General features: G+C 39.8%; 2 protein-coding genes across 6 annotated transcripts in view; one reads left to right on the forward strand and one right to left on the reverse strand.

Moving 5' to 3' along the window:
• LOC124164026 (multiple epidermal growth factor-like domains protein 10) overlaps positions 1 to 801 on the reverse strand; it is a 69,506-nt gene extending 68,705 nt beyond the window's left edge. For both annotated transcript variants that reach the window (XM_046541181.1, XM_046541180.1), the window contains exon 1: positions 667 to 801. The gene's annotated coding sequence lies outside the window, so the exon portion shown is untranslated. The remainder of the gene's footprint in view (positions 1 to 666) is intronic.
• An 8,378-nt stretch (positions 802 to 9,179) lies between these two features.
• Positions 9,180 to 18,200, forward strand: part of LOC124163881 (cell death abnormality protein 1-like) — an 85,510-nt gene continuing 76,489 nt past the window's right edge. For 2 of the 4 annotated variants that reach the window (XM_046540985.1, XM_046540987.1), the window contains exons 1-2: positions 9,182 to 9,316; positions 12,063 to 12,203. In XM_046540985.1, the coding sequence (XP_046396941.1) occupies positions 12,113 to 12,203 (91 nt within the window). In that variant the 5' untranslated portion in view covers positions 9,182 to 9,316; positions 12,063 to 12,112. Of the gene's footprint in view, positions 9,317 to 12,062; positions 12,204 to 18,200 lie in introns of all 4 variants that reach the window. The other 2 variants (XM_046540986.1, XM_046540988.1) reach the window with 2 other exon arrangements.

Here is an 18,200-nt window from a genome sequence, read left to right on the forward strand (position 1 = left end):
GTAAGTAACGAGGAAGTGCTAAGAAGAGTGGGAGAAAATAGAAACCTCCTAAAAACCTTAAGCAGAAGACGGGACCACGTAGTTGGCCCTATTTTGGGGCATATGGCCTGATGAAGACAATCGTGGAAGAACAGGTGGAAGGGAGGAAGGGTTAAGGTTATGAAAGGTTAAGAAAGGTAAGGTTAAGAAAGGTTATTAGTAACATAGGACAGGTTATAAAGGATGTTCAAGAGCCAAATATGTCGCTATATAAATGCTAGCGGATAGGAGGGAGGAATGGGCAGCTGCGTCAAAGCAATCGAAGGAATGTTGACTTAAGATAATGATGATTCACCAGCATAAGCTACTGAGCAAATTCAAATATAAAATTGCAAACTAATTTCTACCGTCAATTGATGTTACTCGTAAAAAATTCTTCTCTTCTACAAGTAAAAAATTTATACAACCCATCTTAAGTCGTAAACACTGAAAAAATTTAATGTATACTCGACATTACGAAACAAAGGTGGCATTCAACGCCATTTAGAGGAATCCCTCGAAACATGATAATCTCGCCTTCGACAGCCGTGATTTCGCCGTGTACGACGCCGCGTGAAAGTTTCTGCAGTTTTAAAATAATGCCAATGAGTAAAAGTATTTATTGAGGTCTAACTTCCTCTTACTAACCTGATGTTATTAATAAGTGTCTGAGGTCAGCACGGGCCCCTGGAGCGGTTATCCTTCAAGACTTAATAAGGTACGTGCACAAGGATGAATTTACGCTTAGTGAAACAGTCTGACCGTCAACCCTCTGGTCATCTGCGGCGGAGAAATACTGTGTTATCTTCCTTATCTCCATCGGCGACGGAAAAAAAGCCCTCTAACAATTATTTTGTCAATACCACTGATAACTGTGGAACTTCCAGTGAATGTTATGGCGACAGCGCAATGATTAGAAAATTGACGTCACGGTTGAAGAGAACGATCTACGTCAACTGATTAGTTTCTGTTGAAACGGCTTAAGTAGGACTAAGGTTGATGTGGTGGCTACTTTTGCCTCACCAACCCTTAGGTCCGGGTTTCATATCCCAGCGGAGACGGATTTTTCAGAGACTGCCCTATCCCTACTTGAGTGCTTTCTGGAGGGCACTAAAGCACAGCTCTGTGTCTCTGGGAGTATTGAACGGTAATTTCTATTCATGTTATATTTTTCCATTATTCTGGTTCTGCAGCCATGTATCTTTCTCCACATGATAATAAGCCCAATAGAATCGTAACTAGGTAATTCATGAAATGAATAAATAGGGAGTCAAAAAAATCTGTGACATCGGCTATTCCTCTAATAAAGATCACAACATACAACGCATCATGTTTATCGCCCATTTTTCCCTCAAACAGTATAAATTTCATTGTAATTAAATAAAGAAAATCGTCGTGATATGCTTTTTTACTGCATTTGGAGTTTTATCTTCACTATTTTCGTAAGGTGATGATATCTCTGATTAAGATTATGCTCTACCTGATTCTGCTATGTTACAGAAACTATCGATCCCTTTTGATCATATTTCGTTGATATGACGATGATAATAGTTTTCAATAAACGCCAATTGAGAAGATTAGGAGCAGATATGCTGTATGTAAATGTAATTGAAGGACCCTAAGTAATCACAAAAGAACACAAACTCTTGTAATAAAATAAGTTATATTCCTTAGTGTCGATATCGTATTTAATGAAATATATTTTATGCAGTCATACCAACATTACTTTAATTGTACGTACTCATTCATTTTTTCCGTACCTATAGTCCTTAATAAGGTAGCTAAACAAATAAACGATGAATGAATTAGCTAACATTATCTTTGAAAATTATTTTAATTATACACATAAATGGTTCTTTCACAAAAAATGCCGAAGCAATAGTTTTAAAATTTTCATGAATATTCATTAAAAATTTCATGTTAAAGTCCCAACAGGTGGACCTACGAGGTTTGTTTGATAAGTCCGAGACATTTTTTTAATTTCCCGCGTAGTCATTATAATCACAGCAATACTCCCGTTAGTTAATAGCCGCGAAATATTGACACAGTCAAATCGTTTAGTGTGTATTTGACAGTCATTTAAAACATACAACCATGTGTATTTGAACAGAAATGGATAAAAGTGAATTTAGTGTGATAGCTAAATATTATTTCTTGCTTAAAAAACTGTCACAGAAACCAAGGAAAGCCTTGATAAAGACTATGGAAACTCTGCATCGTCAACTGCAATGGTGAAGAAGTGGTTCACTCAAATCTGTTGTGATGGTACCAACATACGCCCGAAAGAAGTCGTAACGCTAAAAATTGTCAATAAAATCCATGGTTTTTACTAGATGATCGAATCAAAAGTAATAAGAAAAGAAATCGTTACACATACGAAGTGAGCTGGGTTAGCTAGTAAATAATAAAACAGAGGCGAATGAATATTTAGCGTCAGGGAAACGCATTATTCCAACCGATAATGAACTAGAAACCTTCAACCTGGAATATAATCAAGAGATTTCTCCGTGTATTTTGAAAAAAAAAACTTTTGTTGGAGTGAACTGGGTAAAGTTAATGTAATTTCACGAGGAAATTTAAAAAAAATTATTTAATTAACACCAAAAACAGCACTAAGGCCTTTACATTGGGTTTACAAACAAAATAATCATGTAAATATAATAAGACATGTATAAAAATAATCTCATAAATAACAACAATTTTCAACACATAAAATACATACAAAGAGGTGTGTGTCAAAAAGAAAGTCATTTCAATTGGTTATTAAAATTGGTGCGGGAGGCAATAAAGGTCGTGAAAAGTATAAGCATTTGAGATGGAATTCAAAATAGAAGGTAAGCTGTAAAAGAGGGATCCATGGAACATTGCCAAACGGAAATTGGGCTGGTGTGGAGCTTCAGTATTGCGGGTTTTGCGAGCTGAAAAGAATGCGGAGTGAAAAGAACGTTAGGAGATCAATGCATCGGAAGGACCCATTCATGATGCAGCAAAGAAATTTGATGTCGGATGTCAATCGGCGGAGGGTGGGGTGTAATAATTCAGGTGAATTAAGTATTTCGGCACGTGAAGAGAGTCTGAGGTGAGGTATACGATGTCGAACTATTGCTTAGAAGAAATTGAGTGGACGGTTGAGTAGTTTTAGTGTGGTGGGAGAAGCAGTTGACCGAATGGGAGAGCAATATTCTAGGATGGGTTGCACACATCCAATGAAGACGGATTTTAAGGCACTCGGTTCGGATATCTCGTTCAGACGATATAGGGTCCCAACCACTGCAATAGCCTTGTTAACAATGGTTTTTATATGTTCGTAGAAGGTTAATTTTTTGGTCAAACGTGACACCTAAATCTGAGTGGGAAATGACAGAGGGACTGGGTTGATTATTTAAAGTATGAGTGGGGTGATAGTGCTATTCCTCAGCGAGAAAGACACCGCAGTGGATTTTCCAGGATTCACACACAACTGCCATTTATTGCACCATTTCTCCACTGCTTGAAGAGTAGTTTGTAAAAGCAGGATACTGCCGAGGTGTTGTTAAGCCTTTTAAATATTTAACAATCGTCGGTAATTGGAGAACAACACAGCTAGAGGGAAGAATGTCATCAACAATGTCGTCAACGTAGAGAATAAACAGAAGTGGGCCTAATACACTCCTTGAGGCACGCCAAAAGAAACAGGTAAGTAATTCGACGAAATACCTTCTATTAGAACTCTTTGGCTGCGGGAAGTCAAGAAATTAGGGACTAAACATAAGTGAGTGAATTGATATTATAACGCGACTGGAGTTTGTGGATGAGCAGGGTATGATTAACGGAATCAAAAGCTTTAGAAAAGTCAATGTAACAGACATCCAGCTGGGATCTTTTTTCGAAGCCAGAAATTATATGATGGTGCAGTATAGAGAGATTAGTGAAGCAGGACCCACCAGGAAGAAAGTCATGCTGAGAAGGCGACATGTAAGGGAGAGTGAAATGAAGTATGTGGTTATAGATAATACGTTCAACGATAATAGATAAAACTGGTAATATTGAAATGGGTCCATAGCTTTCAACTATGTCCCTAGGGGCAGACTTCAAAATGGGGGTTACATTTGACTTTTTCCAAGGCTATTAGAAGGGATATTGGGGGAATATAGGAGGGGTTCAACGCTCATTTCTTATCTCCATATTACCCAGACTGCGCAAGTGAGGGTAGAAGATGGAGAAACTGAATGGGCAAGCATTGTCAAGGCGTAAGGAAAACAGTTTTCATTCCGTTACCGAAAAAGTAGAATGCGGGGATCGCCCTCATATCGCACGCGGCGAATGTGGTGCTGAGAATATTATATAGACGAATGGAGGCGAGAGCACAGGAGTATTCGGGCGGCGCAGATGAGTATGGAATTCATAATGGGAGGTTCACCTGGTGATTATATAGCCACAACGAGGCTCCTGGTGGAAAGGAACCGAGAAATTGATCCGAAACTTTATGCCTCTTCCGTGGATTTGAAATAGTGTTTGCTGGAATGGAGTGGGTGAAGTAAATGGATAACTCTGATGGAAATAAAAGTGTGTTTGAAAGATTGACGACTCATTCATCATCTGCATATCACCCAGACTGCGCAATACAGGGTACCAGATAGGGAATATGAGTGGTCACGGATTATCGAGGCGCAACGAAGTCTTTGGTCGCAGCTTTCCGTCGAGAAAGCTGAGTGGATGGGCGTGCGGTGAGTTGGAAACTTGAATAAATGCGGGAGGAATGATGTGCGAGTTTCGCGGAAGATAAGGCGTTAAGATTAGCCAGTCAGGAAGATGGCAGTAGGCTCTAGTGATGCGTAAGAGTAGCGATTCGAGGAGCAAGGAATGATGCTTATTAACATGATGACCATACTTATGCCGATTTGTAAGACGCTGCGTGTCAGGAATGTGGGACGCGAGATGAGAGTTGGTGGGGAACGACTTCCGGAGGAATCTCATGCATAAAAATGGCCATTGCTATGTGCATGGAAAAACAAACATACATAAAAATACAATGGAAGCACAAACGTAAAAAAATAGATCAGTACTCACTGCAATGAGTTATATACAGCGGATTTTCTTTTATATAGATCAGTTTTTTCCTGCGAGTAGTATATTAACCAGCGATTAGTATATCATACTGTGATTAGCTAACAACGCTGCGAGAAGTATAATGCTAAAATTAACCGAAAAAGTGAATTGCGAGCGAAACTCTCAATCCGCCTTTTTACAGCAATACCTGATAGTAAAGTAGACTAGAAATAATATTTTTCAAAGGCAATTATTTCGAAGGAATCTGTTTTTCACAATGCTATAAAATTAATGGAAGTAAGGTAAAATATACTAATGATAATTTTTTACACAACTCCAGTACTAGCACAGAAGCTAATCTTATGGATTCCTTTCAAAAGCGTCTTTTCCTGCGGAACAAGAGGTATTAGCGATTTCCTATGCTGAGGAGGAGAATATCATTGCCGGAGCTCATTTATATGCTTGTTTACTTATAGATTCCCTGTAGTTGGCCAGCAATTTATCTCATAAAAAATATTATTTTTAATATCAACTTTACTTTCTTCAGGAGAGAAAACAGTGGGCAGCACATGAAAAAAATGGAGTTGAGTGCAAACGTCTAGCTAATTCAGAGTGCAGCACAGCATCTGGTGCGTGTATATGCCAATACTCGTCAGGATAACCTGCAGAAAAACGAACAAATACACCCAAAAAACATCACCAAAAGCCTTTGTCGGATACTTATCCGGTAGCGTGGTAGTTAGTCGTTACTTATACTTACCAATACCAATAGTCGGATACTTACCAATGCAGCTCGGTAGTCACGCGTTGTTGGCCCAAAGGGGCGCGCGGCCTCCGCGAAAGTGTCACAGTACACGCTCACCTGCAATCCCGGAATCGGCACTTTGACCAGGCGAAGGCACGAGTTTCAATTGAGAAGTTCCTGGATCTCCGGGTCAGTCTCTTGCGCCTCGGCCAACAGCTCATGACTGATGGACGGCGAGACCTCGGCGCAACGCGAGAGGGCGTCGGCGACGACATTACTGACGCCGGATATACGGCGAACATCCGTGGTAAACTGAGATATGAAATGTAGGTGACGGATTTGTCCGGGAGAGCATTGTTCACTTTTTTTAATGAAAAGGTTAGTGGCTTGTGTTCAGTAAAAGTTGAGGACTCCTTGCCTTTGACCATATATCTGAAGTATTTCACTGCTCTGTATGCGGCCAGCAACTCGCGGTCGTACGCACTGCAGTTGCGTTCCGCAGGATACAATTTTGCGGAGAAAAATCCCAATGGCTGCCATTCATCACCGGAACATTGTTGCAGAGCCGCACAGATGGCGAAGTTCGATGCGTCGACTACCACAGCGAGGTTAAAGTTTGGATTCGGATGAACAATCTGCGTCTTTGAGTCCGAAAGACATAAACGGGAATTCAAATGAGCCACAAGGTGTAATCAAGGCGGTTTTCTGCACTACTTCAGGATTGACAGGGATCTGATGGTATCCGCGCACAAGGTCCAATCTCGAAAACACCAATTTAACACACAGGGATTGAGATAAAATATTGACTATTAGGAACGGAGTATCTGTCCGGTAAGGTCCGTTCTTTAAGTGACCTATAAGCGCCACTCACCAGATTTCTTCGTCAGCAAGTGGAGAGGTGATGACCAGCTACTTGCAGAGCGGCGAACGATGCCTAAACTGAGCATGGTGACGAATTCCCGTTTAGCGAGGGCCAGCGAGTCAGGTGCCAACCGACGGGGTTTGCATGCGATCGGAGGTCCCGACGTGGTACGGATGTGATGTACTGTGGAGAGGGGAATCTTCAGAGGGACTCCGGAGGGCCTGGTGATGTCCGAGTATTCGCTCAGTAATTCATGGTATCGCGAGTGGCCGACCAACGCTTTGACATGCGCTGGAAATGGATTTGACAACTCCAATGGGACAGAAATTAAAGCGACGGCGTCTTTAAGTCTTTGGTTCCTTAATTCCACAAGTAAACTATAAAATTTTAGGAAATCGGCGCCTGTTATGGATTTAGACACATCTGCTTTGACGTAACGCCAAAAAAAGTCTCGTCCCAAGCTAAATTTAGTGGCAAGGTGATTCTGCCGTACGTGGAAATCTCGGAATTATTTGCGGCGTACAACTGGTATTTAACTTTTTCTCTCAGGCCTCTCAGATACTGTCGGGGATGAACACTCAAGTCAGAGCCAGTGTCTGCAAGAAAACATATCCCGTACGAATATCCTCGAGGTGCGACGAGCCCCAGGGAAAGTAACTGGCCCCTTCGTTCCGAACGCATGACACCCCTTGCTTAGGGCCGCTTTTCAGAACCTGACAAAATATCTTGAGTCCTCACTCTACCTCGATATATATATATAACATTAGGGTGGTCCTTATTTTAAAAGTTTTCGAATTTCTTTTGGGACGCCCCCCCAGTTTTGTTCCATTTGGTGGGAAAATAAATCATGAAAATTATTTTTGCAATCCGATACCGGAGAAACGTGCCGCATGGTACTTAAAGTTAAGAAATTTTGGTATTTTTGGGTGTTTTTTTTATTTTTATTTTATTCTCAAACCACCGGATACATCTCTTATTGGCCATTTTACACCGGGGTGTTCAACAAATGTAACAAGTAAACGTACACAAACGACCATGCCCTGGACCGGGGAAACCTACCCAGGCGGGACTCGAACCCGCGACCTCTTGTTGGCAGGCGAGAACTTTACCCCGCCGCCACCGAGGCCGGCGGAGTAAAGGACATACGTGAGTTTTTCTTCGGACATACGTGAAGATGATGTCACTCTCGGACTATTCTATCCCTTTTTTGACTTATACAACGACGTTATATTGACGAAGTTTAAAGTTTATCTAAAGAATTTTAATCCTTTTACGACGAGTGAGAAAGATCAGCAAAAAATGAGAGTATGCAACTCGCGTGCCACCAAAAGTGTCTGACTGGGGGGACGCGCGCTCACTCTCGGTGCGATATCTCGGGAAACAAACAGGAAGAAGAAAGGTTTCTCGGGTTTTCCACCGGTTGATGTCGTCCATGTCTCCCGACGTTTCGATCTGCGACTTGCTGATCATCCTCAGGGGATCTTCCGAATCTAAGATCATACAAAACAGGAAGAAATTAAATAAATTTGAGGCAAACTCTGTAAATGTCTAAAAAGTCGTTGTAGAAGCCAAAAAAGGGATAGAATAGTCCGAGAGTGACGTCATCTTCACTTATGTCCAAAAAACACCCAAAAATATCAACATTCAAAACTTTAAGTGCCATGAGGCACGTTTTCCCGGTATCCAATTGCAAAAATAATTTTCACGATGTATTTTCTCTCCAAATGGAACAGAACTGGGGGGGCGTCTTAAAAGAAATTCGAAAACTTTTAAAATAAGGACCACCCTAATATAACATACGTTAACACTCATACCATGTACCTACCTTAAATTGGACCCATTATCTCATATTACTTACGGTTTCCTTGTCATTAAACACCATGAAGTATGCGTTCAATTAATTCAACTGGAGTATTGACAGTCGTTTATGTTTCCACGATAACCTTTGATTGGCTACGCCTGGCATAGTGATGAAATTTTTTTAATGATAGTGCCATCCTTAGCTAGCTTCTTTTAAGCAGGTGAAAATTCCAGCCCTACCGATCGCTACGTGCTTTATTAGCGATATAGATAAGCAAATATAAGTTTCCGCCGTCCGCTGATATTTGATTACTCCGTTCTATATGTAAACAATCGCATCTGGTGACACGGGTGGATGGGGCTATGCGACTTAATTGGATTATTAATTGGCCTATAGCTACAGAAAAAATTACCTGCAAACGCTAAAAGATTTGATCGTTCCCACTTCAACAGTTGAAAGCCAATATTTACGTTGGGAAGACTCAACACTCCTATCAGAGTGACTGGATGAAGACTGGTGTATGTATACACTTGAAAATTTAATTAGCAAGAGGCGGTGAGGTGGATTAACGCTTCAGATAATTTTCTGAAAACAATTGGTGAGCTTATTTATTTCTCAAAATGATTATGCGCTATCATTAAATGGAAAAAATAATGAAAGATGAGGTGCGGAGGGAGGAACGAAGCGAGAAGATTAAGAAAGATTTGAAAGTTATGCGTACATATATATAACTCTTGGTGAACGCAAGTGATCTCAGTCAAGCTGAGTTTGCTGCGGAACGAGAATTATAACTCAAGACCGTATTGGTTCTGCCTAGGTCAGGAAGTAATCAGCGATACAGTGCCCCTAGAAATTTCTCAAGGTACGTCTGAGTGATTTTAAGGATTATTCATATTTTTATGACATATAAGGGTCAACCCTTAAGTAGTCACGTCGGATCTATATGACCCGAGAGTTTTTTTAATGAAAGAAGTTTAAATCAGTTAAAAATATTTTAGCAATTTGGGTTCTATGTAATCTCGTAACGAACTTTTTCCCTTTCTGTCCATGCCATTTTGTGCCCGAATACATGCATTATGTTTCGTAATTTATCGTTTTGACCCGACCCGAGTTTTTGCGTCTAGAAAAATACCTCTCTACGACTCTTCGTGAGCAAGTCGTGAGCGCATTTAAAATTTGATACAGCACATGAATAACGACTGCACTTGCAAAGTATCTGTAAAACTATGAGTTGGACAACAGAACCTTGTGGAAAAAAAATCTCAAACGTTTCATGAGTTTTTTTTACTTAAAGCGAGATTTATTTCCAATCATGTCCATGAGATTTTGCTATCCTCGGTGGTAAAATCCTCGCCTGCCAAGCAAGTGGTCGCGGGTTCAATTCCCGTTTGGGTAGTTTGCACTTATTCAGGGCATGACCGTTCTTGCACGTGTAATTTTTAAATTTGTAAAAAAAACTTGTAAAAGCCGAGGGTGCTGTTTTTGGTGGTGTGAGAATAAATAAAATTAAAATAAATAATATGACTATTATTACTTTAAAGTTTTAAACTCTGCGTCAATTTGACCCGAAGGGAATAGTTACCTAACTATATCTCACGATACTACTAAAGGGTTCCTATGTATTGTCGTTATGATTTCATAAAATGTGTGAAGGAATACTTATGTTCACAACACTGAAAGCGGCTGGAGCAGCGGGCTATTGCGGGGTGAATATTTCTGTCCGTTGAAGATGAAATATCCCTCCGCGCCGCAAAGTAAAGGAATATAATTTCAGCAGGTTTATTCGCTGCATAAACTCCAGGGAAAGTAGTTAATTATTTAAATACACAAACAATAATGTGAGTGGGCATGGCACCTCTAACTTGTTTAATGATAATATTTTACACTGAGGTCAGCAATGAGATACGATAGTATATCGGGAAAGTGTGAACGGAACGCTAGTTGTTACCTCTGTCAGTGCGAGCTTTATGTAAATAATTTAAGGATACAGGGACTGGTCATGGTGAAAACTTTACGTAGTGCTCCGCAATGCACAAATAGTGTGACAATTCCACATAGAAAAAAATCATTTAACATAATCGGATTTCGAACCCGTATCTCCCGATTTACGTTCGATTGCTTTTGTCACTTAACTTACCGAGACATCATTCCCCTCAAGGGAAATTCATAGTCTATATCCGACAGAATGGTCCTGACTTCTGACCATGTTATGTGACTGACAGAACAAGTCGTCCACACTGTGCCACAGACGGAGAGCAGAGGCAAAAGATTCCACGGTAGCCTAACTAGTTAAAGCAATCGACCGGAAATCGTGAGATCAGGTTCGAATCCAGGTCAAGGCAAATGATTTTTATCTATGTGGAATGTTCACACAATTTTTGCATTGCGGGTGACTCCGTAAAGTTATCACCGTGGCTGGTCCCGGTATACTCAAATTAGTCAAGAGCGAACACCTCTCAGTGTTCAAAATTGGAAGTTTGCTATCCGGTAGTGTCGTACTGCGCAAGGCTTCAACTGCTAGTCGCAAAGTATGCTCAGCAGTCCAGAAATTTTTCCCGTATATTCCAAGTATTTTCATTGACGGGAGAGACACCTCACAGCTTAACTGGTACTAAACCACTTCAGCGGAATTCGGGAGACCCGGGTTCCATTCACGGTCCAGGTGAGTGATTTACTTATCCGTAGAATTGTCGCATGTAATGCAAGAACTTTGGTTTGTCACACGGCAAATCCGACCGGCTCGACTGTTGTGCGTTCCGGCCAGAAAATCGATTATAAGCGAAAAAAGCGCGAGACATAGATATGTGCGAAGAAAGCCCACAAGGGCCAACGTGACAGTTTAGGGAGGGGGTTACGTCATCAGGAAATCTAAACTTGGAGTTGAGTCATCAAGCGATACGATAGCTGAGGTACATTCCTCCTAGCCACCCACCCATCAGAAATGTCATCAAGTGATGCAATAGATGATCTCTGCATTCTCTTCGAGTTTTCACCGCGTCCTTTGGCTGTTGGCGACAACATTTTCGCTGACAATTGCAGTCAGCGCCTTCATCTCGAAGGTCAAACTGTTGTCGACAAAAGCCAACGGACGCGGTGAAACCCCGAAGAGAATGCAGAAATCATCTGATCAACGCCGCGAAAATCTTCGAACCGACACGTAATGCAATAGTTCAGGTCCTACCAAGCATCCGCACCACCTCATCCACCGTATATGTGTCATTACTGTTGTGGTGGTCCTCCAGGTCACTTCATAGGCATCAATCGTCTGTTTTAGCGTTTTAAACTCACCAGGATTAAATTTATAGTTACTAGTTTACTTAATGTTTTGAATATTTAATTCTATACAGTATTCTAGATGGTTTATTTATGGAAGTCATAACTACTGACAAGGGTAAGCCTACAGCACATTGTATCGGATGCGCACATAGGGATTTAAGGAAGAAAATGGATGGGTTAATAGTTTGACTTTCCTTATTTCTGAGAAGACAAGGGCTGGATTCATTTTGCAACCCCATAAGTGTTACCTCTGCGCATCTTTCGTGAAACCCTTGAAAATCTCTACGATCACAAATGGCGACATATTCATCAGGTTTTCTTTCTCTCTACAGTGTGGACAGTGGTACTTTATGTGAAGTGACGGTTTCTCTAAGGAAAGAAAATGATGGTCTCTAGAAGTCGCATCGCGAGCATCCTCGTCTTGACAATTGCGACTTACCTCGCATCAGGACATGTCATTAGCAGAGAACACGGTAAGAACTAACGCTACCAACGAGAAGAAAGATCTGCTGCTCATCTGGCGAATCACCTGGATAAAATCTTCACGTGTTTCCAACCGGCCTGAGAGAGTATAATGAGGGTTTACGGGAGGTTATAAAATAAAAAAAAGCGCAAGTTTAAGCACCGCGAGCTTAGCTAAAAAATTAAAAAATATGTTTTTCGCACTCGTCCGGCCACTCCTTGATTATGCAAACAATAGTTGCTCCAAGAATGTGTTCATTATGAACATGGTCGTAATGATGGTAACATTGATTAGAAATATTTTAAGACAGATCCCTGGATAATCTAGGATACGTCAAGCGTGTTGTGGAAAGATATTCGGATGAAAAAAAAATAGAAAAGCGAGGTGCTATTTCGCACTCCTACAGCATTACCTTCCATAAGCAGCGAGCGTACGGGATCCGGCGCAGAAAGACTTATTCCCTGAACTTAATAGTATACTAGGGAAAGCTGCGCGATTCTTCCGAAACTACTGCGGCCGTACAGAAAGCGTTACACAGGTTTTAAACGATTTATGATGGGAGTGACTAGAGACTTATGAGGCTGCAGGATAAGCTTAGATTTCTTGAACAATTGAGGATGGAAATCTTTCTGAGCGACATGAATTCTCCAAATGATTATGTTATTAACAAGCATATAAACAGACGAAAATGACCACGCTAAAATAGCAAAACATTCAATTTCTATTAATTATCGCAATTGACATGTTTCCTGTTTAATACTTTTAATAAAATAGGATAATAATTAACTTAAGTCATTGAAATTAGCGATATTTGAGTTGTTTTAAATGAAAAAGGAAACAGAAACTGATTTTTTCGGATTTTCCAATGTTTCGGAAGAGCCGAGGCTGTGATATCTCAGGAACCGCACGCGCCGTCCGGCGGTCACGTAAGATTGTCGCAGACAGATATTCAATAGATACCCTTGCCTGCTGCTTCACCCACAGCTCTAGCATTTAATAATCAATACCCCCTGTCCCGGAGAACGTGCGAACTAAGTCATTGGCATCTTTGGTGTGAGCCGAGTGAATAAAGAAAAAAACGGGAAGGACATAAATTACCTCCCTGAATTTTTCCCTCGTAATGCTCTCATGCAACCGGGAATTTTTAAGCAGTATGCCCCTTACATCGGGGAAATAATCATATCCGTCGCAGTATGAGAACTCGTAAAAGATCCTGCTACGCTTTCTTCCCCATATTTCCCTAAGCATGTTTCGCCCACGACTCACCTACAATGGAGTTAACTCCCGTCGGGACATCTGCGAACACAGCTAACATATTGGGCTTTGAAACTGCCTTAGGGCAAAATGGTTTCGGTGGCGTTGTGGATAATATATCATGTAACGAACAGAAGTTCCACGGATTAAATCTTAATGATGAATGATTTGATGCTGCACAAGCACTGTAGACATTTTTCTGATCTTAAAGCTTCGCAAAAAACCTACCACGAGGTCCAGAGGATTTATCATAGCTATTGAATTCTACGCCCTTAAATTAATTTGTTGAAATTCAACTCTTATCTTTCACGATCATTAGGGCAGTTGACTGTGGAGTGAATTTTGACTACCTTTTCTGCGTCGTCCAGACCCGCTACAAGGCTTACAACATAAGCTGCATGTGCCATGTATCACAGCCTACGCTTCTTCACTCGTTCAAGGGAAAACTTCTAGAGTTCCTCAAAGCAAAATGAAAGTATATTTTTGAGCCACCTTGATACTTCCGACAAATCAGTCGTCTTTTCAACTCAGTATTGCAATGCTTTGGTCAATATTCTAGGTCCAATAATAGTTTCCCGAGGCTTGCATTGGAACAACTTAATGCTTTGCAATATAAAAAGAAGAGAATGCGGTGCATTGATATAGGTTACGGAAAATTTGATGTCCATTTGAAACTTAAATGATGTCTTTTATGTAGATATCCAAAGCAAATGATCAATTTGGTCATCAACCATTTGCTCTCATGTTAAAATGAGAGGTGTAAATAGACGTTTGTGACCTCATTTCTTTGAAACTTGGTATATAACCACATAGATGATCCCTCGAACGCATATTTTATTAAAAACATTAATAGAAAATTAGATCTTCATTAAAATAGTTGTATCTGAAGTCAGCTTTAAATGTTTTTTTTTATTCTGTAAACTGACACAAGAAGATAATCATAAAAGTATAAATTATAATTTAAATCTACTGCCAAGTTATTTATTAAACCGTAAATATTACAGAAATTTGAATGGGTGGAAAGGGACTTTAATGAAATCGACTCTATGTTTGAGTAATAAGGAGAAAATGACTTATTTTCTAAAAATTTTCTCCTTGATAATCGAATTATATTAATATTTTCCGAGCTAAACGCCTATACAGATGTGTATATATCTCATGGGCTCATATATATTTTCCCTCGTGAATTTCAGGCTTAATCAATCTATTGGTCCTTTAATATGTTTGCTCTTATTCAAACTGAATGTTTTTTTAAATATCTAATCCGATCTTTGATGCTAGCTTTCTTTATCAAATCCTGCATAATTCCCCTCTTCTCTAAAGCACATACATATGCTGCACCATGCAGCCATTTACCTGTCTTTTCATATTTTGTGCCTGATTCGATTTCCGCAAGGTATTTAATGTCCACGATTAAACTAAATAAATTATCACCTTTAGATACTTGTAATTTTGTTTAAGTAACTGCTTCACTTCATCTTTAATGCACATTTCAACTATGCAACAATCACGAATGTTAATCCCTCAAAAAAAGTGAAAAGGAAATAATCACCTGTATATGAGGGAAAGTTTTAGTTAATTTTCGGCGGCTTACTGGAAGTACTTTCTTGCTAAGAAAATGGCAACACTCGAGCAAATACTATAATTCAAGGCATGGTCAAAACACCCTGATGCACCTCATCATTGAAATGAGAATAGGTACTTGAAATTTAAGCCAAAAAATGAAGATGACACAACGAATGGTCATTGTTGCAATCGCAAGAATAAAATCTCTTCATTGATAATATTCTTCATGTGGCGTTTGGGGGGTACCAAGGGAGTTGGAATATCTGGAGGTAGTGTTTCCTAGTCTATAACATGGTCATTGTTACGCCATCTTTGTTTCTTACTATTTTTGGACTTTGTTTCTCACTTATATATTTCGAGGTGGCAAAGTGCGCTGCAAGTGCGATAAATTTAGTGAAAAATGCATTCATAATCATAAGTACCTAGGCGGTGATTATCATAGGGGTTATCTCATGATTCGCGATAATTCTGTTAATGTATAAGCTCTGTGTCCTGTTAGCCATTTTATTCGTGAAGATATCCTTGAAAATATACTTTTGTACTGTAATTACTAGGTTTACATTGAGTATAATAAAATTAAATACCAGTTTAAGCGCAGGGAAATGATTATTTTACACTCGTAAAATTTACTTTCAGCTCAACTGGTTGTAGAACGTAACCGTGGTGATTGAAATTAATTTTTCCCTGGGAAAAGATGTTTGAGACATAACTCCAAGAAGCCTACCAATGAAGTAAGAAAAAAAGGTTTACGATATGTGCACCACAGTTTGTGTTTAATGTATTAACGAGTTATGACGAAAATTTTCACCAAATTGTAAGAGTCGACCAAATGTTTTGGTCAAAGTGGGCGTGGCAAATCCTACCCAAGCACCCCCATTCCTGCCACACTTCGCTCAACGCTCGGAACCAGTGGTGCCCCCTCCAGTATAGTACAACCTCCTCGGGGGGAGCCACACAAAAACTGGCCATACTTCCAACGCCTTGGGTGAGTAGGGGGTGATCTTTTCTGACTCTTCGGAGTCCATTGATTGTTGCCGACATATTTATTAAAAATCATATCATTTAGGTTTTCCTTTTAGAAGAAGCTAATCATTGATCATCGCATCAGCAGACTCTGATTGCCACGATTTTAACCTAACTAATGTTTCAATAAATTAACGATTGTCTCATGTTTTTCATTTTATCCTTAGACCATTTAAGTAAGTAGACCTGCCGTTCGGGCGGAACGCTGTGGTCAATATCGCACGGCGTGGCAGTGAGTGGGATGAGGGAGCGTGACGTCACGGTTGGGAATGCAGACGATATTCCGTATTTGCGCTTGAGATATTTTAACGCTCATCCGCTGCAAAGTCGCTGAAAAGCGACGATATTGGGCACGCAAAATGATTATACACTTAATAAATATATTTTTACGATGAACTAAGGCATTTTATAGCCTTTTACTGTGCGAAAAAAGCTAAATGAATCAAGATAAAGCGAGAAGCGATCGTATTAAATAAATTGATTAAGAATGTCATATGTAAACATGGGCGTACCCAGCGAAGGGCAGGGGGAGCAGCTATCCCCCTAGGAGCTAAAATCGCAAAAGTTTTAAGCAAAATCAGTACTGAATTGAAACGAAAGTATTCAACAAATTTTCTTCAAACCAACGAAAAATGATATGTATTAGTATAAGTTAAGTAACTGAAATAAAAAAATGTTTTCAATGAAATAATCTCATAAACTAATAAAGCGCTGTTATAATGTTCTTATAACGTTGGTTTCATTCATCTTTTCCATGCTAAAATGTCACAACTTGGCTTGCCCCCCCCTTCTAGATCGTGGCTTCCCCCCCTAGACCATGGCTTTCCTCCCCCTAGACCATGGCTTCACCCCCTCTAGGTAAAAAGAAAGGGTTCAGGAAAGTATCTCGTACTTTTTTCCGCAAAAACCAGTTTATTGCGATCTCGGTAATCTTTAATAAAAATAATTAAACAAATCGTTTTATTTATGAGCCCAGCACAATGAAGCATAGATTAACGTATTTACACTGAAAATACGTATTTTGAAAAATCCTACGTGAGGTTAGAAAGAAGGCGTGGAGCAAAATTCCACTATATCTCGCAAAGGATGAAGGGAGGGGTCCATAAAAAGGCAAAATTATTTTAGAAGTATTACTTATTACTAGAAGTTTAACCTAACGGTGACATTCCTAGAAAATGAATATTAAGACTGTCCCAACGGTCGTGTGTCATTTTTAAACCGTAATTTTAGTAACTTTGCATCGAGCAATATTCATGAAAATTGGCACACTTATACGGGGAAAGGTCCTAAGTTTTGTTGAGTTTAAGCTAAATTTTACAATTTTGACCTTTTGACCTCACAATGTGGGTCCAAACCAAATATTTTAATTTGCCTTATGTGGTTTTAATGTAAAAAATCGAGATTGAAAAATGTCCGAATTTCATTGACCAAAATGTCAATTCTTGGGTTTTCGGACACAAGAAACCCGAAAAAAAGCACTTTAATTTACGAAAATTCAACCGTTGGCCCACTAAGGTCACCGTCAAGGTCATAAGGGTGGCAAAAAGAATAGCATACCAACAAAGGTGTAGATCCATGGATTTTATAGGGCACCCAAGTCATTGGTATTGTCCGAATACCCGTATTATTCACTAATTGACCTCCAAGGTTAATACGGAGGTCAAAGGCCATAGAGGTAAACGTCCGGCCATCGTGACACCCAGGTTTCGAACCATATGTTTTGAAGGGTGCCGAAGTCGATATTTCAGTTAATAGATCCATATTGTTGATTTTTTGACCACCGAGGTCTCAATGGGGGTCAAAGGTCATAGAGTTAAATGTCTGGCCATCATGATAACCAACGTGTCCAACCATAGGTTTTGAAGGGTGCCAAAGTCGGTTACGCAGTTCATTCATCCGTACAACAATTTATTTTGACCTCCGAAAGTCATAATGGGGGTCAAAGTCATAGAGATTTTAGTCGACCGCTTTGACTTTCTGACCGCTTTTGATTCAGATATTTTAAACTTCATTCGTTACTTCGATTACCAAAATTTTATCACCCTCAATAACTTCAATAGCATTTTAAAAAAAGGTGATTGATTGTTTTTAAACTCTAGCTAAATTTGAGGATTCTTTTTCAAAACACTCTTCTACAATTCTAGGACATCAAGACTGATATAGA

This window comes from Ischnura elegans, chromosome 8 (assembly GCF_921293095.1).
Source record: "Ischnura elegans chromosome 8, ioIscEleg1.1, whole genome shotgun sequence".
Lineage (NCBI taxonomy): Eukaryota > Metazoa > Arthropoda > Insecta > Odonata > Coenagrionidae > Ischnura > Ischnura elegans.